The sequence below is a fragment of the Bos indicus x Bos taurus genome, chromosome 10 (assembly GCF_003369695.1).
Source record: "Bos indicus x Bos taurus breed Angus x Brahman F1 hybrid chromosome 10, Bos_hybrid_MaternalHap_v2.0, whole genome shotgun sequence".
Lineage (NCBI taxonomy): Eukaryota > Metazoa > Chordata > Mammalia > Artiodactyla > Bovidae > Bos > Bos indicus x Bos taurus.
In genome coordinates this window covers 58,694,721-58,718,133 of record NC_040085.1, presented here as the reverse complement: position 1 = coordinate 58,718,133, position 23,413 = coordinate 58,694,721, and the positions used below count along the sequence as shown (strand labels likewise).

Genomic DNA, 23,413 nt, shown 5'->3' with positions numbered 1-23,413 from the left:
CTAGAGGTCACCGCAATTCTGGCCAGTAACCCTCATCCTTTACTTTTGAAGCCAACATTGCATCTCTCTAGTCATTCTTCATAGTCACATCTCCTCCCTGACTCTCTTCTCCTGCCTCCCTTTTCCAGGATTGAAGCCCCCTGTGATTACCTTAGGTCCACTCAATAACCTCGGGTAATCCATTTTACAGTCGCTGGGACTAGCAACCTTAATTACGCTTTTGTAGTGAAACAACATATTCACAGGTTCTGGGGATGAAGTCTGTGGACATCTTTGGTGAGGGCATTGTTTTGCTTACCACAGGTAGTAAGGAGACCTAACCCTGAGAGGAGAGAAGGCCAAAAGGGGAAGGGGTGTAAATGCACTGATAAGGTAATTGGGGAGCAAGTTTCTGAGGCTTGATATAAATTCTCATTTTTTTTTTTTTTTTAACAGATTTGCCTGTTGAATAGAAAATTGTTTGGACAGGCAATTTGGAGGTGCAACATTAGAAGGCCACTATTACAGTTTAAGTGAGGGTGTCTAAAGTAAGGAGGTAATCATTTTATTGGTCTGAGGCAGGTTCTGCCCATTTCTGTTTTTCATAAAAATTCATGACATCATCCCATAGGATCTCAGTAAGTGCAATTTACGGTAATTTGGCTGAATTTGTTCAGTAGATATTAATAGATGTTACAAGCCAGGCCGTACATCGTTCACCTACAATCAACAAGAGAGATGAATCTTGACAAACTCCTAGTTAGCAAGGCTGAAGAGAGCTAAACGTGAATTTTTAATGGGTTCAAATTGCAGTCCTTAAGGTATTTCCTTAATAAGGACACAAAACTGAAAAGCTGCGCCTGGTCTACTGATCAAAGTCCGACTGCTGGCCCAGGCTCAACACACAGCTCGCTGGTCTTGGAGACCAACCTAGCCTCTTCCAGACACCGCCTTTTTCATCCCGCCCCCCGACCACCAGAGTCAGTGACAGGAGCCCCGAGGCTGCTGACTTATCAGACTCCCAGTCCCCACCCCACTAGCACTTCAGCTGGAACTCCTAGAATCCCCGGAGGCGGGGGCGGGGAGGATAAAAGGCTGTGGGGGCGCAGGCCCGCGGTCACGTGACCCTAGCCTGCCATCTTCCGCTGTCGTCACTTCCGGGTGCGACCGTCGCTTCTGTCCGGGTGGGCTCTGCACGCATTCGGTGCTTCCTCACTGCGTCTGACAGTCTGTGCAACTGCCCCTTCCCTGTTCCCAGCGGGAGGGACATGAGTGTCCCTGGGCCACCTTCCCCGGACGGGGTCCTGGCAGGGCCACCCGAAGGCCTGGAGGCCGGGGACCTGACGCCGGGTAAGTGCTATTGAGCGGGGCGGCGGTCTCACCCAAGTGGGTGGGTCTCAGGGCTGCCCAGCGGGAGTAAGTTGCTTTCAGCAGTTGCTGACCCGAGACTCTGGCCGCGGCGCGGTATAAGGGAACCTTGCCCTGCCGGCCTTCCTACCCAGAGGAGGGGGCGGGAAACGAGATCTTGTGGGTGGAGGGGAGTGGGAAAAGATGGCGTTTGGGGTGCTGTTCGTGGGGGTTGAAAGTGAAGCAGTTCTGAATTTGCTTATTGACTCTAGCACACTGTTGGCTATTTGTTACAAGTTAGTGGTTGAAGATGGATTTGCCAGGATGATTTGTTTGTTATTCAGAGAGCTGAGGTATCCGATATTACTGACCACTCACTCATGAAATGCTTGTCTTGCTTGTTGACCTTATTGCATCCCTGTTTCATCCAGCAGTCTTTCTCAACCCGAATTCAAGGAAAGATTTAAACCTGAATGACCTAAGGCATCTGTTGAATGTAATGAATCGACTTGTACTGCATCCGTAATGGTACTATGTATGTGTATGCACCATCCTGGGGGGAACTGAGAAACAGTTTCTGTGTTCTGTGGTTCAGATGAGGAACCCTAGATAAGAAAGGCTGCAGGACTTTGGACGTGCCTTTACTTGTACTTCCTGTTCCAGAAATATAGAACTTACCGCGAAATAGTGCTCTTAGGTCTTTCTTGGTCATGCTTTTCCTCAGTGATCTCCCTCTTCACACACACCTTCATAAGTTGCTTCTATAAATATGACTTCCTTGTATGTAAATGCAGATTGGGTCTCTCTGCTGCTTGCTCCTGCATCTGCTTTCTGGGTACTTTAACACGGTCATTTTGCACTAATCTTACCCTACAGCATGTACTTAAATAAATGTAGATGTCTGATGCTATTAATGGTGCCAAGTCATGAGCTCTTGAAACTTTGACATTATTCTTAACTCTTTCCTCCCACCCCTATCTATTCCAAGGGATTCTACCCTACAAGTTCCTTCTCCCCTTTGTATTTTCACCCTTTAACAATAACAGTTGTAAGGCTAGTCCACCTCCAGTCTCTTACTCTTCCATCCCATCTATCACACTGTCACATCACTGCCCCAAGATATAGGCCCCATCATGTCATTTACTTGCTTGGAAACCATAAATGGCTCCTTACTAAATTAAGGGCCAAACACATTAGCTTGGCACTCAAGGGTCGTCATCGCTGGCCGCATAGTCTTAGAGCTCACTACTGAACATCTCTCATGCTCCAGACACCCCAAACTAACCTCTCTTTCCAGAGCAATCCTATGCTTCTTCCTTTACTCTTGTTGCATCCCTTCTTCTCCAGTCTTAGAATTCTTCCCCATTTGGAGATAGCCCTCTGTAGGTTGTTGGTGGAAGTGTAAATTGGTGCCATCTCTTAGGAAGGTAGTTTTCCAATGTCTGTTAACAAATGCATAAACCCCTTGTCCCATTAACCTAGTTCTAAGAATTTATTCTACAGAAACAGTGACATGAATATGCAAAGACAAGCACAGCTCACTGCAACATTGTTTGAAATAGCAAAAAATGAAATAGATGTCTTACTTTCTGTAGTGCTGTAACAAAATAACATAGACTGAGTGGCTTAAACAGACATTTATTCCTTGAAGTTCTGGAGGCTGTGAAGTCCAAGGTGTAGGTGTGAGCAAAATACGTTCCTCGTGAGGACACTCTTCAGATCTTGCAGATGGCTGCCTTCCACTGTGCTGTCACAGGGTGGAAGGAGAGAGTACTGGTCTCTCTTCCTCTTATTTTAAGGCCAGTAATCCCATCATGGGGGCCCTATACTCACACCCCATCTAAACTTAATTATTTCCCAAAGACTCCCACCTCCAAATACCTTTACACTGCAGGTTAGGACTTCAATGTATACATTTTGGGGGAGGACATAAACATTCAGTCCATAACAGCAGGGAACTGGTTAAACAAAATATGGTGGAGTTGTATTATGTTGAAAACAATGGAGTAAATTCATATATGTTGATACAGACGATACCTGAGATACATATTTATGAGAAAAGTTACAGTATAAGCAGTATTTCATTTGTGATAAAAACAGGGTTTAAGCCTGAGTTTGCAAAGACGATTTCTTGTAGGCTATTTAAGAAAACTCCAGAGTGACTCTGTCTGGAATAAGATAGCGAGAAGGCATATTTTTACTATTCAGGTTATGCCCTCTTCTATTGTATTTTAAGTTTTTTTTACAATGAGTAACATTTAAAAAGAAAGAAAAAAGAAAGAAATGAAAATTCTATCCCATTCTTCAAGCTTCAGCTCAAATGCCCACACCTCCTTTAGAATTGTTCCCCAATATCCCTGGTGAAAGTAGTCTTTCTCTCATCCAAGGGCACCTCTCACATTCTCTGATTGCCCTGTATTGAGCCCTTTCACGGAAGGGGACTTGCTTCATTATTGTTGTGACCTCAGAAACTAGTGCATACAGTACACGTGGAGCAAAAGTTTCTTGTCTCTGACAGTAAAGTACCTTGAACTTAGGGAATAAATGTGTGTAAAAAGACAAGTAACTTAGACTCTTCCAAATACTAACCAGAAGTCTGGGGTTGGGGTGGGGGTGGGGAGGGTAGTGTCTGTGAATTAAAATGTTTATATAGAGTAAGGAAGGTGTATTGGTTATTTTTCCTTAAGGTTGAAATATTCTTATTTGTTTCTGCTTATTTGTGATACTTTTGTTTTCTATATTTTTTTAAAGAGGGTTGCTGCTGTTTGCACTATTTTGTAAAGAAGGCTTTAGCAGTGGCATGAATCATCAGATATATTTTATTAGGTTCCCATCTGATGGTACATCAACGGCAATATCTGTACCTACTTCACTTTTCCCATTACATTTTTATTTCATTTGTGGAGTGCTTCAGTTTCTAGCCAGCTCTTGTTTTAATATTGCCTTGCAACCTAGGGAAATCCAGTTTGTTCATGTGTTTCTCAGGATCCAAATAAAAACCCTGCTATTTTATTTTGATCTCTAAAAGCTAATTTTGAATATATGACAGCATGTTGTTTTTCTCAGTCTTGCCAAAATTTAAATCTGTGGTAAAAACTATACTTGGAAAAGAGCTATAAACAGTGTATTGTGGTAAATGTATTCTATATGATGACCTAATTTGATATTATAGGTTATTACCAGATTATGATTAAAGATAGGTATTTCAGAGTTTAATATTAGTTTTAAAATGCTTTGGACTACAGTTTTAATAATGTGACCATTCACCATTTTTTTTTTTTTTCATTCTAGACCAGTGATTCTAAAATCTTACAATTCACTGAACCCTATTTAGAAAATGTTTTGTATCTTTCTTGGTACGAGTAGTGATTGATGGGTATTCATATTAGACATTTTTGAATGCCTGGCACAGTGCGTACACTGTTATTATTCAAAGGAAGAGTATGAAAAAAATATTTCCTGGCATCATGTCTGGATTTACACAGCAACGATTACTATACACTATTTTCTATGATAAATTAAGGTACTGAATCTCAAGAGAGGAGAAATTCTTAGAAAATCTCTCTCTTGCTGTCTGACAGCTGACAAAACAACTGTCCTTTTACATGTAAGTAATATATCAGGCTATCTGCAAAATAAATGTTCATCCGTTTCAATCCATTGAATTGAAAAAAATATTTTTAGGCATTGCATTTGAAATATGTATAATTTGAAAAAGAAGAATTTCTTGCTTCCATTCAGTGATTATTCCTTCCTTTTAGGACTCAGACTCCTTTAATAATTCATTGAAAACTCTAAATCCTCTACCCTGAAAAATACATAAACATGGAAATTGCATGTGTTAATGTTCTTTTAATCTAGACCTAACCTTGTGCTAGTAACTTAAAAATATTTTTTGAGTGTTCATAGCTTAATTTATTGAGGCTTCTCAGAAGGTAAAAATTAAAAAAAAAAAGATACAGTATCCTGTGTGTGTGTACTCTGAGCTCCACTGCCAGCTTCCTTCCCCCCATCCCTACTACTCTCTTATCCCTGTGTCAGTTTAAAAGCTTCCTAAATATGATTTTTTGCTCGGGGACAGGTTTAAGTGACACTTCTCCAGATGAAGGGTTAATAGAGGACTTGACCATAGAAGACAAAGCTGTGGAGCAACTGGCAGAAGGCTTGCTTTCTCACTACTTGCCAGATCTGCAGAGATCAAAACAAGCTCTCCAGGAACTCACGTGAGCTGACAAAAACCACTGATGCCCTCATCTCTCCTCTGGCATGGTCATAATTTACTGTAGAAGTAAAGTATATATCGTATTAGGCATAATACTTTATAGCATATAATACAATAGAGTATTTCTTTATCTTTTGTGATAGCAAATGGACATGGAGTAATTAAATTACACATATACTATACTGTAATTTAAATGTAAAAAGTGAAATGAATGCTCCTAGAGTATTTGGTGTCTTCTAAGAAGTGATTAGTTTTGGTTTCTCACCACTATTTTAGGAAAGTACTGTCTCTTGGGAATGTTGCAAATGGGTTTATATCTATTTCTGAGTAGAGTTGCAAAATTGTCTCCATGAGAGTCACATTTGTTTTCTATTGTTGGTTCACATGAGTTGCCAGAAATTTATAATTACCTCTTTTTGAGATGACCCATTTCAGTCCTAGTTAATGGAATGGAGCTGTACTAGCTAACTAAAAGACTGGGGAATAAGCTAAGAGAGGAACAGGATAAGGGAGAATGGAACCCGTAGTGTGTGATCAGAGTGTGAACCCAGAGTGTGATCAGTATGCAGAAATTACACTCTGACTTTATCAGTTCCCACCCAGAAACAAATAACCTGAGTTTCTAATTCCTCTTGGGTTAGGACCTCTCTGAATTGCCCACACTGGCCTATTATTTCTTTTTTGCGGTGGTCAGTTTTAAACTCGCCATGAACAGCTGCTGCTTACTCTTTGAAAACTGATCTCACAAGCCTTTATTAGGGCAAAAGGAGAGGAGTAATCAACAACTGTGTCCATTTTGTAAATATTAGTAACCAATGTTACAATCCTTGGGTTTGAAGATGATAAATGAGTACAAAGATGATACTGTGTTCTATTATACTGTGTTCTATTACATGTGGTACCCTGCTGTAGTTAAGGGAGTTTGTAACATTCTTAGTTTTCTGCTAGTTCCAAGTGAGATATTTTTTTATTCCTTGTGTGTGTTATGTCTTGTGTTTTAACACCAGTCAGTGCTTGTGGCAGAAAAGTCATAAAGATTTTGTGAGTGAGTTTGGATGATGTATGATAGACTGAAGGAGGGTAAGCAACTCTGCAAGCAAAGCACATCTAGATAACACTTTATGTATAAAAAGCTGGGAATCAAGTAAATGGAAAGTGTAATTGGTGAGGACATTGGCTGAAATTTAGTGTTTGAACACGACTGAGCGACTTCACTTGCACTTTTCACTTTCATGCATTGGAGAAGGAAATGGCAACCCACTCCAATGTTCTTGCCTGGAGAATCCCAGGGACGGGGGAGCCTGGTGGGCTGCCGTTTATGGGGTCACACAGAGTCGGACACGACTGAAGCAACTTAGCAGCAGCAGCAGCAGCCCCATTTATCTTCTTAGGCATCTGGACAATGATGATGAGGATGATAGTAATTTCAGCTACTATTTATAACAGTTGAATATGATAAATAAGCAGTTAGTAAAGTTCTTAAGTGTTAAGGAAAGATAAGCACTCAGTATGCCAGCAAATTTGGAAAACTCAGCAGTGGACACAGGACTGGAAAAGGTCTGTTTTCATTCTAATCCCAAAGAAAGGCAATGCCAAAGAATGTTCAAACTATCGCACAATTGCACTCATCTCCCATGCTAGCAAAGTAATGCTCAAAATTCTCCAAGCCAGGTTTCAACGGTACGTGAACCGTGAACTTGCAGATGTTCAAGCTGTATTTAGAAAAGGCAGAGAAACCAGAGATCAAATTGCCAACATCCGTTGGATCATCGAAAAAGGGAGAGAGATCCAGAAAAACATCTACTTCTGCTTTATTGACTATGCCAAAGCCTTGGACTGGGTGGATCACAACAAACTGTGGAAAATTCATAAAGAGATGGGAATCCCAGACCACCTGACTTGCCTCCTGAGAAATCTGTATGCCGGTCAAAAAGCAACAGTTAGAACTGGACATGGAGCAACAGAGTGGTTCCCAATCGGGAAAGGAGTACATCAAGGCTGTATATAGTCACCTTGCTTATTTAACTTATATGCAGAGTACATCATGAGAAATGCTGGGCTGGATGAATCAAGCTGGAATCAAGATTGCTGAGAGAAATATCAATAATCTCAGATATGCAGATGGCACCACCCTTATGGCAGAAAGCAAAGAAGAACTAAAGAGCCTCTTGATGAAAGTGAAAGAGGAGAGTGAAAAAGTTGGCTTACAACTCAGCATTCAGAAAACTAAGATCATGGCATCTGGTCCCATCACTTCATGGCAAATAGATGGGGAAACAATGGAAACAGTGAGAGACTTTATTTTTTGGGGCTTCAAAATCACTGCAGATGATAACTGCAGCCATGAAATTAAAAGACACTTGCTCCTTGGAAGAAAAACTATGACCAACCTAGACAGCATATTAAAAAGCAGAGACATTACTTTGCTGATAAAGGTCTGTTTAGTCAAAGCTATGGTTTTTCCAGTAGTCATGTATAGATGTGAGAGTTGGATTATAAAGAAAGCTGAGCACTGAAGAATTGATGCTTTTGAATTGTAGTGTTGGAGAAGACTCTTGAGAGTCCCTTGGACTGCAAGGAGATCAAACCAGTCAATCCTAAAGGAAATCAGTCCTAAATATTCATTGGAATATTCATTGGAAACTGATGTTGAAGCTGAAACTCCAATACTTAGGCCACCTGATGTGAAGAACTAACTCATTAGAAAAGACCCTGATGCTGGGAAAGATTGAAGGTGGGAGGAGAAGGGGACGACAGAGGATTGGATGGTTGGATGGCATCACCCACTTGATGAACATGAGTTTGAGTAACCTCCAGGAGTTGGTGATGGACAGGGAAGCCTGGTGTGCTGCAGTCCTTGGAGTCGCAAAGAGTTGTACTTGACTGAGCTACTGAACTGAACTGAGCTGAAGCAAACTTCCGAGAAAGAAAAAAGAAATGTATGGGTCAAGTTAAGAGCTTTCTAGACCGTCCCATTGATCAGTGTTTCTGTTCTTTCAGTAATACCATGCTATCTTGATTTTTGTAGTTTCTGTAATGAAATTTGAAATTTGGTAATGTAAGTAATGTAAGTCTTCCAGTTTTATTTTTCTTCTGTATGTCTTGGCTAGTCTGGGTCTTTGGCTTTCCATGTGAATTTTAGAATCAGTTTGTTGACATCTACAAAATAACTTGCTGGGATTTAGATTGAGATTGCATTGACCCTGTGGATCAAGTTGGGAAGAATTGATATCTTAGCATGTTGAGTTTTTTATTCCATGTACTTAGAATATCTCTTCCATATTTAGATCTCATTTATTTCTTTCATTAGACTTTAATAGCTTTTGCATATAGAGCCTATATGTATTTTGTTAGATTTATACCAAAGTATATTTTATCTGACAGGGATTATTGTCAGTGGTATTGATTTTTTATTCTAAGTGCATTGCTGGTATGTATGAAAGCAGCTGATTTTTGTATATTAACTTTGTATTCTGAAACCTTGCTGTATTCATATTTTCATTCCTGATTTTCTTCTGTTGTTGATTCTTTGGGATTTTCCACATAGGCAATCATGTTTTCTGTGAATGAAGACAGTTTTATTTCTTCCTTTCTGATTGTGTATTTTTTATTTCCTTTTCTTGTCTTACTGCATTAGGACTTCTGATACAGTGTTGCCTAGGATTACTGAGAGTGGACATCCTGATATTTAGGTGGAAGCATCTAGTTTCTTACTGGATGCTGTGGCTATTTTTTTTTTTTTTTTTTTTAAGATATTGTTTATCAAGTTGAGGAAGTTTCTCTCTTCCCTATTTGATGAGAATGTTTTTAATCATGAATGTGTATTGGACTTTGTCAAATGCTTTTTCTGTATCTGATAAGACCATATGATTTTTCTTCTTTAACCAGGTGATGTGGTGGGTTTCACTGATTGATTTTCAAATGCTGAACCAGCTTTGTGTATTTGGAATAAATCCCACTTGGCTGTGGTATATAATTCTTTTTTATACATTGCTGGATTTGATTTGTTGATATTTTGTTGAGGATTTTTGCATCTATGTTTGTGAAGGATAATGTATAGTTTTCCTTTCTTGTAAACTTTTCCTTCCTTTCTTCCTTTAGTTTTCCTTCCTAAAGTTTTCCTCCCTTTCTTGTCTTTATCTGGGTTTGACTTTAGGATAATGCTGGCCTCATAGAATGAATTGGAAAGTGCCCCCTTTGCTTTCATTTCTAAGGGAGAGGGTGGAAAATTGGTATAATTTCCTCCTTAAATGTTTGGTAGAAACTGTCAGTGAAGTCATCTTTCCTGGTACTTTCATTTCTGGAAAGTTGCTAATTATAAGTATAGGCCTACTTAGATTATCTGTTTCTTCTTGTGTGAGTTTTGGTAGTTTGTGTCTTTCAAGGAATTAGTCATTTCCATTCTAAGTTATCAAATTTGTGGGCATAGAGCTATCTGTGGTATTCCTTTATTATCCTTTTTAACGTCCATGGGATAAGTAGTGACGACTCCTTTCCATAAATTATGTTAGTGAGTTGTGTCTCCTCTTTTTCTTTGTTAGTCTAGGTAGAAGGTTATCAATTTTATCAGTCTTTTCGGAAGAACCCACTTTTGATTTCTTTCTGTTTCTGTTTTCCAGTTGTAACACTGTGTTTTTGCTGTCCTACTTGTCTTGGATCATTGACTTGCTGAGTTCTCCTCTCATCCATTCAGTGTTTCACCCTCTGTTATCTCCAGTCAGAGCTGAAGGGATACTTATGACCTGTGGGGTTTGTGTGCTGAATGAGGAGATGTTATAACTGACCTTCAGTCTCTTCATTGCTATTTCTTTTTGTCATTATTGTTCTCTGTTTAACATAGTTTTGCAAGCACATCATGTCATACCTTTGTTTGTCTATATTATTCTTCACAGTATTTAATTAAATGACCCCCCACCCCCACCCTGTGTCACTTATTCCTGTGATCCTAGCATTGGTTGATCTGGAGAAGAATATCAGAGAAGTTGGTTTCTCTTCCTTAATAGAAGTTTTTTTTTTTTTTTTTTTTCAATAGAAAGTTTTGAATCAGATTTTAATGAGAAATCTTAGAAATTACCTAATGTGACCTTGTTACTTTGTAAATGAATTTAGGTCCAGAAAAACTAAATTTCCAAGATCACACAACTGGTTATTATCCCTTGATACTGCATTTTCCCAGCTCTAATCTGAAAATTCATGACTTCTTTTCCTTTATGGTAATGTTACAATTTTAATATATATAAAACATCAGATTCTTGGGCAAGATAGTATAAAAAACCTTTTTCAGGGATAATACAGAGAATTGCTAGAAATAAGTAATAAAGTTTATAAAGTAATAAAGTAATAAGTAATAAAGAAATAAGTAATAAAGTAAATAAGTCTGATGTTACTGGAATCTGAAATTGAGGCCAGAATAAAAGACATATTTACTTATCAGAATGTGGCTTTGGAATATTATTTTGAAAAAGATTATGTTAAACTAAATAAGCGTTGGAAAGTCAATAATTTCCAACTTAATCTACTTTTAACATTAACCAAGATGAATGTGATGCCTTTTACTGAACAGTCACTTAAAGTATATAGAGTTTATTTTGGCTGTATGCTTTTGTTTCAGACAGAACCAAGTTGTATTATTAGACACACTGGAACAAGAAATTTCAAAATTTAAAGAATGTCATTCTATGTTGGACATTAATGCTTTGGTAAGTATGATTTGGGGGTTTCCCAGGTGGCTCAGTGGTAAAGAATCACCTGCCGATGCAGGAGCCACAGAAGATGTGGGTTCAATCCCTGTGTCGGGAGGATCCATTGGAGGAGGAATTGGCAACACACTCCAGAATTCTTGCCTGGATAATCCTGTGGATAGAGGACCTTGATGGGTTACAGTCCATGGGATCACAGAGTCAGCACTTACTCTCAAGTATGATTTATTTGACAACAGCTTAGAGACAGATTGTTTTAGAAATAGTTTAATCCTCCCAATTTTGTACTTGGTATGTTTGAGATTTTTTTCTCTAATTTTTAAAATTTAGAATGTGTTGTTTAACAGTAAACCTTGATTTACTTTATTAGATCTTCTATTGTCTTGAATTGTTAACTTTCAAATGTTAAACTTGTGATAGGAAATTGAACTTGTATATGAAAGTCTGGAGTAGATCTGCTCTTAAGTAAAGACTAATAAAGGAAAGTAAACGTAAGGAATTTTTGGGGTGCTGTTTTTCCCCTTAAGGAAGACCATCTCTCTTTATCAAGTACATGGTTTTTAAAATTACCATTTATTTAATTGTATGGTATTTTTGTAATGCATCTGATCTGATAACAAATTAATGCTGAAAGAGACTGACTGTCCTTCATGGACCCTTTGTATCTTTGAATATAAGTGACAACAGTTGAATTTCACCAGAAGCTTTTTAGCTTTTTGATGAGAGGAACTGATACACTTTATTTTAAGAAATGGAGAATTGACAGAAATAAGGAACTTGTGGCTGCCTTTCTCTTTACCCTGAACATTAGAAATAGTGTAGTTTGCATGATTTTGTGGGCTTTCATATATATGTCAAAAAATGGACTTTTCATTGGAAAAATGTGGCTGATTAATGTTTTCCTTTTATAACAATCAAAAATCAAGTCCACCTTCTCTAGTGTTAGGCAGTGACGTGTGGTCATAAGTACAGTCTCCTAGTCAGTAGTCCCTGACTTGTGAAGGAAGTGGGCAAAACCCACCAACTTTTGTCTTTCCCACTGAGTTCATATAGCAGCAGAGCACATATTTGTTGAATGAATTAAGGATAAATGAAAGAACCAAGCAGATGTAATACTGTTGCTTCCATATGAAGGGGCAGAAACTAAGTCTTTTTCCTTCTCTCAGCCCAAGAGTGGTTTTGATTGCCATGTAGGAATTGATCATAGAAGGCCAGAGAGAGAAAGAGGGGGTCTGTAAGCTCTCGAGCTCATCAGACTCTGACTTTACTTGTAGCTATGTTAAGGCTGCTAAGCTCACTACTGACACACCTTTCGTTTTTGTTACCTGATCTTCTCTCTCTGTCATCTTGCTTCCTGAGAAAGAAGTGCTTTTTTCCTTCTCTCCTATCTCTGGCTAAAATGGAAAGTCTGTACATCATTCATTGGGAAGAAAAGTGTCCTTACAGAGGTTATTCTCCTTGGTCTGACTTCAGAAGCCCAAAGAACATGACCAAGCTTGTCCACAGCCTTCTCAGGGCTCTCTGGCCACAGCTTGGTTTTTCCAGATGGGAACTGTCCTGTGTACCCTGCTCGGTCTTTCCCTTGTAAAGGCAGTACAGAGTGTTTTACTTTTCTTGAATGAAACTGGTAACCATTGTTGGATAGTCTTACTAAAATTTCAGGATTATACTGCATGTTTTTAAGGCAAAATGTTATTTGTACAGAATATAAATGTCTGTTTAGTAACTTTTTAATCAATCTGAACTGAATCCAGTATTCTCAAAAGCCCAACTAGGGGTTTAAATTAAATTTGAACTTTTGGAATTAAAATGTGGAGATAATTAAAGCTTCAAAAGTTTTGACTAATTTAGGAAGAATGAACTATAACTTAGATATTGGTTTATTTATCCATTTTGATATTTCAGTCTGTTTTAAGTTCACTTTTCATTTTACTTTTCCATCTTAAGTTCACTGAAGCTAAACACTATCATGCCAAGTTGGTGAATATAAGAAAAGAGATGCTGATGCTTCATGAAAAGACATCCAAGTTAAAAGTGAGTTGAAAATTCTTTTACAGTCTTTACAGAAGTAGAGGATTGTCTCTTTTTCTTCAGAATTCATTTTCTGACTTTTTATATATTCATATACAAGCACATATTTAATTCATGGTACATTAGTTTCTTTTAAAACACATTCTTATGAACCCCACTGGGCTTTTCTACTAATAGCTGGGCTAGTGGGCTCACATTCTCTGAATATGTCACTGTAATTGTCATTTAATAGGAGTTTTGAGTAACAAACTTTTTATATCAAGGAGACTTTAAATTACCCAGAACATTAAAAATTGTGAATCACTATATTGTATACCTATAACTTATATTGTACAGCAACTATACTTCAATAAAAAAATTGCCCAAGACGAATTTAAAAGTTAAATATGAAATTTATTACTATATAAAAGCACCATTACTTAAATTTTTAAAAAAAACTTTTAAAGGTTATTTTCCATTTCCAGTTATTACTAAATACTGGCTGTATTCCCCCTGGGTACAGCACACCTTTGAGCCTGTCGTACACGCGGTAGTTCATACCTCCCAGTTGCCTCTCCCCATAACCACTAGCACTACTGCTTTTAAACTAGGCCATAACCTACAGGCCTTTTGTTCTCTTGGCTTTTAATTTTTTTCACTTAGAAAAGAGCACTTAAACTGCAGCAGAAGAGGCAAAAAGAAGAGTTGGAAAGGGAGCAGCAACGAGAGAAGGAATTTGAAAGAGAAAAGCAGTTAACTGCCAAACCAGCTAAAAGGACGTGAGAAGTCAGATGTTTGTATCCTTCCTTTTCCTGTTCATGTTCTGGATTTAAGACGATCTGGTGTAGAATTAATGTTAAGGTAGTGCCTTATACCACTGTGTTCTGTTCTGAAATCCTTTTCCAGGAGTGCTGTTTCTCTTCATTTCAGCCATTCAAGAAGCTTTTTTTCTGAGTAGAAGACATAATGTTGCCTGGTTTGGGTATTTGTATATTTGGATATTTGTATTCAACTTTGTTTTGCTTAATTTTTAAATTCATTATTTTGGCCTTAGGTCATTTATAAACTGAAAAATGGTTTGATTGTTTTAATAGTCTAGACTCTTTAAATGGTTAAAATTTATTATGCATTGTTTAGCTTCTTAAAAACTGTGGATTTGAAAGTTTCAGTTTCTTATTTTATGAAATGATTTGCCTTTCTGACAATACAATACTGGGTTTTGGCAGTTGCCTTTTCATTGTTTGGTTAAGAAATGCCAACTGTTTAATCACATATGCCACTGGAAAAGAGGTGGTATAAGCCTTTGTGAAGAACATGATAGAAAAGTATGTACACAGGAAATATTAGCATCTTAGACATAGGATAAGTGAACAAAATGCCATAGAGGTTCCACTGACCATATACTTTTATCTGTTTCCTAGCTTTGTTGTTGCTGTTTAGTTGTTATGCAGTTCTTGGGTTCAAAGTAGATTATATCTATTCCTAAAGTTGGGTGAGGGTGGTGTAGCTTTCACACAAATGCACTTAAATATTCATAATTTTTAGTCATCACACCCTGTGAGATACAGTTGTGAAGTTGATAAGATAATGAACTTGACTTCCCAAGTGGAAAGTGTTACTGCTATTTCTAGCTATCCTCTGATTTGCTGTGTGGCCTTACGTGTGGTTACTTTTTTGTGCTTTAAAAAAAAATTCTTAAAGTAGAATTATACATGGCAACTATCCATTTTACAGATAGTGACAAAAATGGTAGAAAACTAGTAAATAGCTTCTTCGCAAAGGAGGCAGCATGATACCCTTGGTGTTTTCTAGATCCACCCCCTCCCCAGTATTAAATGTAGAAATTTATTATGTGAGGGAAATATTATGAAGTTTCATTATTTTAAATTGAGAGTGTATTATTCACTGTTTTAATATTGTTTAATATCCAACTGATGTCCAATCTCTGTTACACAGAGACTGTACAGAGTAGGTTGGGTTACAGATTATGCTTAGAATGTATGTCTCTCATAAACTACATTACATTTAGTGGGCTGGAAGCACCACCTCTAATCACATCCCAGGATGGAGAAAGCATTTAGATTTATGTTAAGTGCTAAGAACCAGTCTATTTAAAGATTTTTCCTTCTTTAGTGAATTATGATCTCACAGTTCACTTGACTTTGACCGTATGTGTAAGAGTAGAAATATATTTTATTTTTAAAGGCTAAGTGTTACCCTCAAAACACTAGTTAAAACTACAGGGGTGGCAGGATCATGAGTACTGGCAGGACGTCACCTAAACTGCGGAATGTGCTCATTCACAACCCGACAAATCTGTGCATTGTTTCTTAAGAGTGGTTTATGGTCCACCTGCAAAGATTATTTGAAATACTGGTTCTTGGATACCACTCTCAAACTACTGAAGCAAATCTGTTTGCTTTTCTTTTTTTTTCCCTGTTTTTTTAAAAAGTTTTGTCAAATGACTCAGATGTACTTTATAAGTTGAGAACCACTGGTCTGGTGATCCAGGGCAGAGTCTTCCAGTCTAGGCTGCATATTATCACCTGGAAGCTAAAAAAAAAAAAAAAAAAAAAATGTTTCTGGAAGATTTTTACTCATTAGTTCTTAGATAGGGCCCATGCACATTTTAAGGACCCTCCTAGATATAAGTCTGATTCAAGGAACCACTGGTTGAGACTTTGTAGTGATTTAGATTTATAAGGAATAAAATAATGTGAAAGCTACCCAGTAACTCTTGGGATTACTCTTATGAATGAATTCTTAAACTACTGCTTTTGATACAAAGTCAGATTTAAGACTGAAATAAATAGTCAGGAAATAGGTATAGAATTCTGGTAAACTGAATTTTTGTGATCTATTTTAAAACAGATCATGTTTATTGAATGAATGGCAAGGTACATGTATTTTTAGAAATGTATTTACATTTTGAGGATTTCTTAAAATGTCGAGAATATGTATTGGCATCCACTATTTTTGGGGCTTCCCAGGTGATGCAGCAGTGAAGAATCTGCTTGCCAATGCAAAAGACTTTTGTAAGAGACTTGGGTTTGATCCCTGGTTTGGGAAGATTCCCTGGAAAAGGAAATGGCAACCGACTCTGGTATTCTTGTCTGGAAAATTCCATGGACAGAGGAGCCTGGTGAGCCCCAGTCCATGGGTTTTAAAGAGTCTGACACTACTGAATGACTGAGCACACAGCACTATTTTTAGGTCAATTGTAAAACAGAAGTACTTTTATCTTGGTAATTAAAATCTAAAACTTGCGCTGTATTTCAGTAGCATACATACATATCTTGTTGACTAAAACTGAGCAGAACCCTTAAATTAGTCTTGCTGTTTTTTGTACAAAATAATGAATTGGTACTTAAGTTGAAAAAAATTGCCTTTGGTGTTTTGTTTGAAAAAAACTGCCTTTGTTTTGATTATGTTTGTATATGTTTCAGTACGTATATCATGTACGTACTAAAGTGATGGGAATTAATTTTGTATTTACTTTGCAGGAAATATCTTGTAAATATGCAAGATGTTGAATGTAGTATGGATTGTGTCCGCAGTGAGCTTTTTGGTGGGTATAGTTTATACATGCCAATTATATACCCTCATGTACTTGTCTGATTTTGAGCTTGTAAAAATGATAACTCGTTTTTACACATTTAATAAAGAAAAAAAGGTCTGTGAATTATCCAGTATCATCTCTCAAGCACTGGTGTGCACACAGCACTGTACACTTCACTTTATGTACTTTATTCAGACATTCTGTTCCTTTGCTTTCCTCTCCTGTCATCTTCCTCTCAGTGTTCTCTGTAGGTGTGTCACAGAATGACTGGTGTGCTCATGAGATCCTTTTCGAAAAGGTGATGGCAAGTGTTACGAAAAGATTCTAGCTGAAATAACCCAGCTTTATAAAATTCTTCTCTATTTGAGAATAAATTATACTTTCAGTGGTTTGGTAAAAAGTGCTTCATGAAGACCATATATAGCCTATGGAAACTCCAACTATGATAGAATATTTTAGGTCAGATTTTTTATTTTTTTAAGCTGGTAGTCCTTGGGCCTCTGGAGGAGGGATTTCTGTGGATGGCTTTTGAAAGAGACATGAATTCTCATAAATTTCTCACAGAGATTTGTATATATGAGTTTCTCAGGATTGAGTCTACAGATTTCATTAGATTCTTTTACAAATATATATATATATATATATATATATATAGTTTCCTCTAAAGCAGTGATTTTTAATCATTAACATTCAGACCTCACTGTGTACATATTTTAAAAAGTAGTTTCTAGGCTTTCCTTTTGAAGAAGATTGTTCCTATGTTATATATTTGTTCAGAAATTATGCTTGTACAGGTGACTCAGACATTTAAGACTTGTTCTGGTTTAGCTCTGCTTGCATGTATGAGGCCAGGTGCCATCTAGTCTTCAGGTTAACATTTGAGTGAAGCTATTCAGTAGGTTTGTTTTCAGAGCCACTAAGAGTGTTTAAGGGAGTAGTCAAGGGAGACGGTTCTAATGACTAGTTTAAAAAGCACTTAAAGGAAAAATTCCAAAGAAATACAGGGTAAAGGAAGGGCAGTCAAAGAGAAGATAAGTAAAATTTGATATGGGTTGAGTATGGTAGTTGAGTAAGAGAAAAGGAAAGGCTAAGACTGAAATAGAAGGGAACAGTGATGTATCTTTTGTGAACCCTGAAATAAGGGAGGCTTATAGGCATGTGAAGAATAATAAATCAATAATATTCACCTGTTTTAGATTAACATCTCCCCCCCGTCCCTTCATCTTAAACTGAAGAAAAAGTTGTAGCTAGCTGTTCAGTCTGGTGTAGATCATGCATATTCCCAAAGTGCTTCAGGAGGCCTGCAAGGCTCAAATCTGGGTAAGTGTACAATAGGTGCTGCTCACTTTCATTCCAGATTTGGCTTTTATTAGGACTTTGAAAAAGAGAGTCAAAAAAGCATATTGAATTTGGTACAAGTGAATGAAAACAAAATCTTAAAATCTGATTTATATTTTAGTCTCATCTAGAAAATACTGTCACAGCAACATCTAGACTGGTATTTGTCCAAATAACTATATAACATGGTCTAGCCAAATTATCAGAGAAGGCAGTGGCACCCCACTCCAGTACTCTTGCCTGGAAAATCCCATGGATGGAGGAGCCTGGTAGGCTGCAGTCCATGGGGTCGCTAAGAGTCAGACACAGCTGAACGACTTCACTTTCACTTTTCACTTCCCACTTTCATGCGTTGGAGAAGGAAATGGCAACCCATTCCAGTATTCTTGCCTGGAGAATCTCAGGGACGGGGGACCCTGGTGGGCTGCCGTCTATGGGGTCGCACAGGGTCTGACATGACTGAAGCGACTTAGCAGCAGCAGCAGCAGCCAAATTACTGGGGCTTTCCTGGTGGCTCAGACGGTAAAGCATCTGCCTGCAATGTGGGAGACCTGTGTTTGATCCCTGGGTTGGGAAGATCCTCTGGGGAAGGAAATGGCAACCCACTCCAGTACTCTTGCCTGGAAAATCTGTGGACGGAGGAGCCTGGTAGGCTACAGTCCATGGGGTTGCAGAGTCAGACACAACTGAGGCAATTTACCATGTAAAATTAGCCATCACAGTTGAGACTGAATTGAATCTAATAGAGATAAACGGATACTTAAAATGGCTATAATAAAAACCTGTATTACATAAATGCCAAATAGGGAATATTAAAAAGATTAAGTTCCTGAAATTGTAACATGGTTTAGGAGCCGGTAATCCTTGGATAATCCAAGCCATTGCTTCTATTCCTGATTACATACTCTACTAGATTTAACAAGATAGGCAGTCCCAAGATCTTGGGAGTAAAATGAGCTCAGAGATAATGTGTGTACTAGGCTGTAGAAGAATTGATGCCACATCTATTGTAGCATTATTCCTTCTGTATTAACTACGGGTCTGTTCAGTTTTCTTAAAAATGGCGTCAAGGAATAGGTAAAGTTTTAGAAAAGACTCAACGGATGAACACACCTTAGACTTAAAACCGGATGAAACACAGGGGACACTGCTGCCATCTTGTGGTACTGTGCTCCCCTAGTCTACTAATTCTGTATTGTCTCAACTAGTTTGATGAAGTTTGGCCTAAGCATTTTCAACTATAGTTTTTTTGTAAGTCAAGATTTTCTGTATGATCTGAATTTTTGTTTAAGCAGTGAAATGTTTGAAAGTGATCTGTGAAATATTTGATAAGGTTTAAAATTACATTTTTCTAACTTTTTGAATCTTTTAGTTTGATGTTAGGCTTGAAGTTTCTTTCTTTCTTTTTTTTTTTTTCTTCTCCAATCATATAATTTGTCATCATCCACCATGCTTGGAATCCTGTTCTAAGAAAAGCATTCTAGGCCAAAAATAGATCTGATTGTGGGCAAAGATCCCAAGAGTTCTGTGCTTTGATTCACCTGACTCTTCCCCTTGGTCCTTTGTTGATAGGATCTGGGGTGAGCACCTGGCCCAAGGGCAACCAACCCGTGGGCTCAGAAGTGGAAAAATTAGTCTGGCAGTAAAAACTGGCTAGATGGGGACATAGAGAATCTCTTTGGCTTGGTCAGTTACTGTTTTGGGAACATGTAGATCAGAGTACTCACTTTTAGTACTTGAAGGAGAAATGAGAACATACATGGAAACAGAACAGCTGAGTGTTATGGGTGAGGGGAGGAGTAGGGGTCCATGAATTTCTGCTTCTGAAATGGGACAAGGTCTTAGGCCCCTCAAAATGTCTTGGATCCTGAGAGCTATTTTCCTGTAAAGGCTTTGTGCGACCTGGGTGCTGGGTTTTTCTTAGCTTCCTATGGGCTTTGATTACTGGGCTAAGATTGCTATTTTCCACAGATATTTTACAGTACCACCCTTCTGTTCCCTACTTCCCTTATTTATGAGACAGCCTTAACAGTTCTCTATTTATTACAACTTTAAGCATCTAACATTGTCATTGTCTCCTGGGTTGCTATAGCATATTATATTTTTCAAAATGTTTTAATGTGCATTATCTAGTTTCATAAGGAACTCTGGCTTCCCAGGTGGTACAGTGGTAAAGAATCCACCTGCCAATGCAGGAGACGCAAGAGACCTGGGTTTGATCCCTGGGTCAGGAAGATTCCCTGGAGAAGGAAATGGCAACCCACTCCAGTATTCTTGCCTGGAAAATTCCATGGACAGAGGAACCTGACGGGCTACAGTCCATGGGGTTGCAAAGAGTTGGACTGAGCACAAACGCATGATCTAATTTAATAATAAGGATGCTGTTTAGGAGATTATGTGTTTCCATGCCTGCTAATCCAGGAATTCAAGGCGGAAGGCAACACTGGCCAGCGCCCAGGTGAGTCCTGCCACTAGCCCACACTTGTTCTCATTGCTTGCAGCGTTTGTTTCTTGTTTTGTCCAATTTCTTAGAGAATTCTCATCTCTAGCTGGATCCATAATCCCATGTTCGCTTCCAGCTCATTCCCAAGCCTGAAGTTCAGAGCTCCAGCTCGGTTGAGCATCTGTCACATGCCAGGTGCTTTATACGCGTCAGCTTGTAACAGCAACCTTAGGAGTTGCCACCCAGCACCATATCCTTACCCGCATTTTATCGATGAGGACATTTTGCAGTTGAGGACAGCTGAGACACACTGAGTCTGAGTAACTTCCCAGATCACACAACCACAGTTGGTGGAGTGAGATTTGATTCTGGGAAAAAGCCAAAGCTACCACATTGCTGGGGAGTTTTCCTGGGCCAGAGACCCTAGGAACAGAGATAGAAATAGGCTTAGGAGTTTTACTTTAAACCTTCTGATAAAACTATTCCAATGATAGGGAATCATGTGGACCCCCCATTTCATCTGCTAATTTGTTTAATCCAGTTTGATGATATCGGAAGAAATGGAGGAGGCATGTTTTCCTTGTTAGGAGAGAGCCTAGTGGGAAGAATGCACAGAACTCTTTGGTTTTCCTGCAAGGCTGTTTTAATTCTAGACTGACTGTAAAGCTCCACATTTACTCAATAGAAGCAAGCAATAGTGAGACCACCTGGCTGAGATGTGGCTCGGAAACCTTCCTTTCAGATGCTGGTGCTGCTGGAGTCAGGAAAGGCAGAGCTGCTGGGAGAAGTGAGCGACTCCAGAAGGGCCAGAGTGTTCCCTTTGCAGCTGCTTTTGGACGTTTCACTACCACCACCACCTTGAGAAAGCTAGCATGGATGTTGCCTTGCTGGGCCTGCATTGCTGGGTCTTCAGCCTATTGCCCAGTTTCATTTCTTTGTGCATCTTTATGGCTTTGGGGAAAGAACACAGGATGAGAAGCCAGGTTCTCTCACTGGAGGCTTCCAAGCAGTTCATTTCCTGTCAGGGGTAAACATGCAGATACGGGGTGATCCCTGACTCTTCCAGCATTAACATCATGAGATACCTTGTATCCCATGGCAGTCAATGAATGTAGGCTTATGGCTGTTGTTTTCACTTGATGATGGTACCAGTCCATCTGCTTGGTACAGTGGCAGCATTTAGGCAAAAGCATTCATCACAGATGAGATGTTTCTAGCCTTTAACTACCTCACAGCTTGGGCTCAGAAGAATCCTAAGGTCTGTGAATTTACCCTCGCACAGTGAGGGAGCTGGGAAGAGATCACTTCTGAATGAAGGCAGAGGATCATTTTCTGTCTGGATTGCAAGAATAATGGTGAGGAGAGAGAAGGAGACACACATGTGAGTCACCCTGCCTTTGCAGTCTGTCCTGGAGCCTCTTACTCTATTGATCACTCTCCTCTTCTAAGGTGTCACTCTAATCGACAGCTTGTGCCCCCTTAGAAGTCAGACTTCTTACTAAAGATGCAGACTGGCATTTAAAGTGGGTTTTGTCACACACACCATAAACTTCATTCTGGGCCCCTATCGTAACCATGAGACTACATCTCACACACCTCTAACTAGAGGGGCCATAGTTGACCAAGGGCTCCAGCCACAGTGTTCTGAGGCCCACCTACATTTGTACTGGGGCATGTTTCCTACAGGCTGCTTCCAGCCAATGTCCACTCCTGGGAGACGTGGGGTATCTCTGATGTCAGCTTTGGCTCAGGGACTCCACGTTGGCTTGGACGAAGCTCAGTAGTTTAGGATGCTTCCCCCATCCTTCTCTCCTTCACTCCAGAAGACCGTCCAGGAAGGAATAAAGTGGTTGAGGAAAGTGGACATGCTGGAAGGGCTCTATGTAAGCCAAAAGACCCAACTAGAGAATGCATCCCACGAGAGGATATACCAGTCCCCAAACCATTGAAATGCACTGATGAGAGGGACACCAGCATCACTAAGAAGTTGTGCAGGCTGGGGATGATGGAAGGAGAAATGCTTACAAACTGAACTTGTTAGCATCTGCAGAAGTGATATAGGCCAGGAGGTGGCGCTTACCTGCCAGAAGCCAGGAGGCCATAATTACCTCACTCTTCAAAAGGTAAGGTCGGAGGGCAGTCAGTGGGCTTTATCTGCAGAGGGTTATGGAGAAGGTTAATGGGGTGACGTGTAGATTTGCACCTAGAGGCAAAATGGTTGGCAAAGATGCTGCTTAGCATCTCTTAACGGGATGAGCAGACTTTAAAGGTCCAGATAATATTTTAGGCTTTGCAGGTCACATGCTCTCTGTCACAGCCGCTCAACTCAGCTGCTGTAGCACAAAAGCAGCCTTAAACAATATGTAAACAATTGTAAAGCTGTCTTTCAATAAAACTTTATTTACAAGAACAAGTGGTTGTCTGGATTTAGCCAGTGGAGCTGTATTTGCTAATCTTTTGCCTATTAAAAAAAAAAAAACAAAAAAAACCCAAACTAAAATTGGATTAAGAGGCTGAGAGCAGTCACTTTAATAAAAAATCATGATCTCATGCTCAGTTCCCAGACTTGAGTCAGTTTTCAGATCTGAAACCCATTGACTGTAGAAGTAGCAGGAGGAGGGACCTTGCAACACTATCACAAGTATATACTGTGGCAGTTGTTCCAGACTTTCCTCAAAAGAATCTGCTCATGGCCATTTAGTTACATGACTATACACTAATACTATTGGACAAAGGTTTGGAGTTGATGCCAATACCTGCAGACCCAAAAGGTGCATCCTGGCCATCCTGTTGGATTGGGGGGCCTTTGAGGGCTA

The 23,413-nt window shown here is 39.0% G+C and overlaps 1 protein-coding gene and 1 long non-coding RNA gene across 2 annotated transcripts; both read left to right on the top strand.

The window, feature by feature from the left end:
- The first annotated feature begins 1,128 nt into the window (after positions 1-1,128).
- BLOC1S6 (biogenesis of lysosomal organelles complex 1 subunit 6) lies at positions 1,129-16,939 on the top strand. The gene is made up of 5 exons (XM_027554103.1): positions 1,129-1,329; positions 5,408-5,549; positions 11,160-11,247; positions 13,195-13,281; positions 13,921-16,939. Exons 1-5 carry the CDS (start codon positions 1,248-1,250, stop codon positions 14,038-14,040), a joined length of 519 nt encoding a protein of 172 aa, XP_027409904.1. The 5' UTR covers positions 1,129-1,247; the 3' UTR covers positions 14,041-16,939.
- A 3,473-nt stretch (positions 16,940-20,412) lies between these two features.
- On the top strand, positions 20,413-23,007 carry LOC113900375. Its single transcript, XR_003513128.1, has 2 exons — positions 20,413-20,612; positions 21,340-23,007. It is a non-coding gene; the product is annotated as an uncharacterized LOC113900375 (long non-coding RNA).
- The last annotated feature ends 406 nt before the right edge of the window (positions 23,008-23,413 follow it).

Excerpts from the sequence above, each read along its gene's own strand:
- BLOC1S6 (XM_027554103.1), top strand. The coding sequence starts at position 1,248 with ATGAGTGTCCCTGGGCCACCTTCCCCGGACGGGGTCCTGGCAGGGCCA. Across the intron at positions 5,550-11,159 it reads CAAGCTCTCCAGGAACTCAC|ACAGAACCAAGTTGTATTAT; the intron begins GTGAGCTGACAA and ends CTTTTGTTTCAG. Across the intron at positions 13,282-13,920 it reads AAAAGACATCCAAGTTAAAA|AAAAGAGCACTTAAACTGCA; the intron begins GTGAGTTGAAAA and ends TTTTTCACTTAG.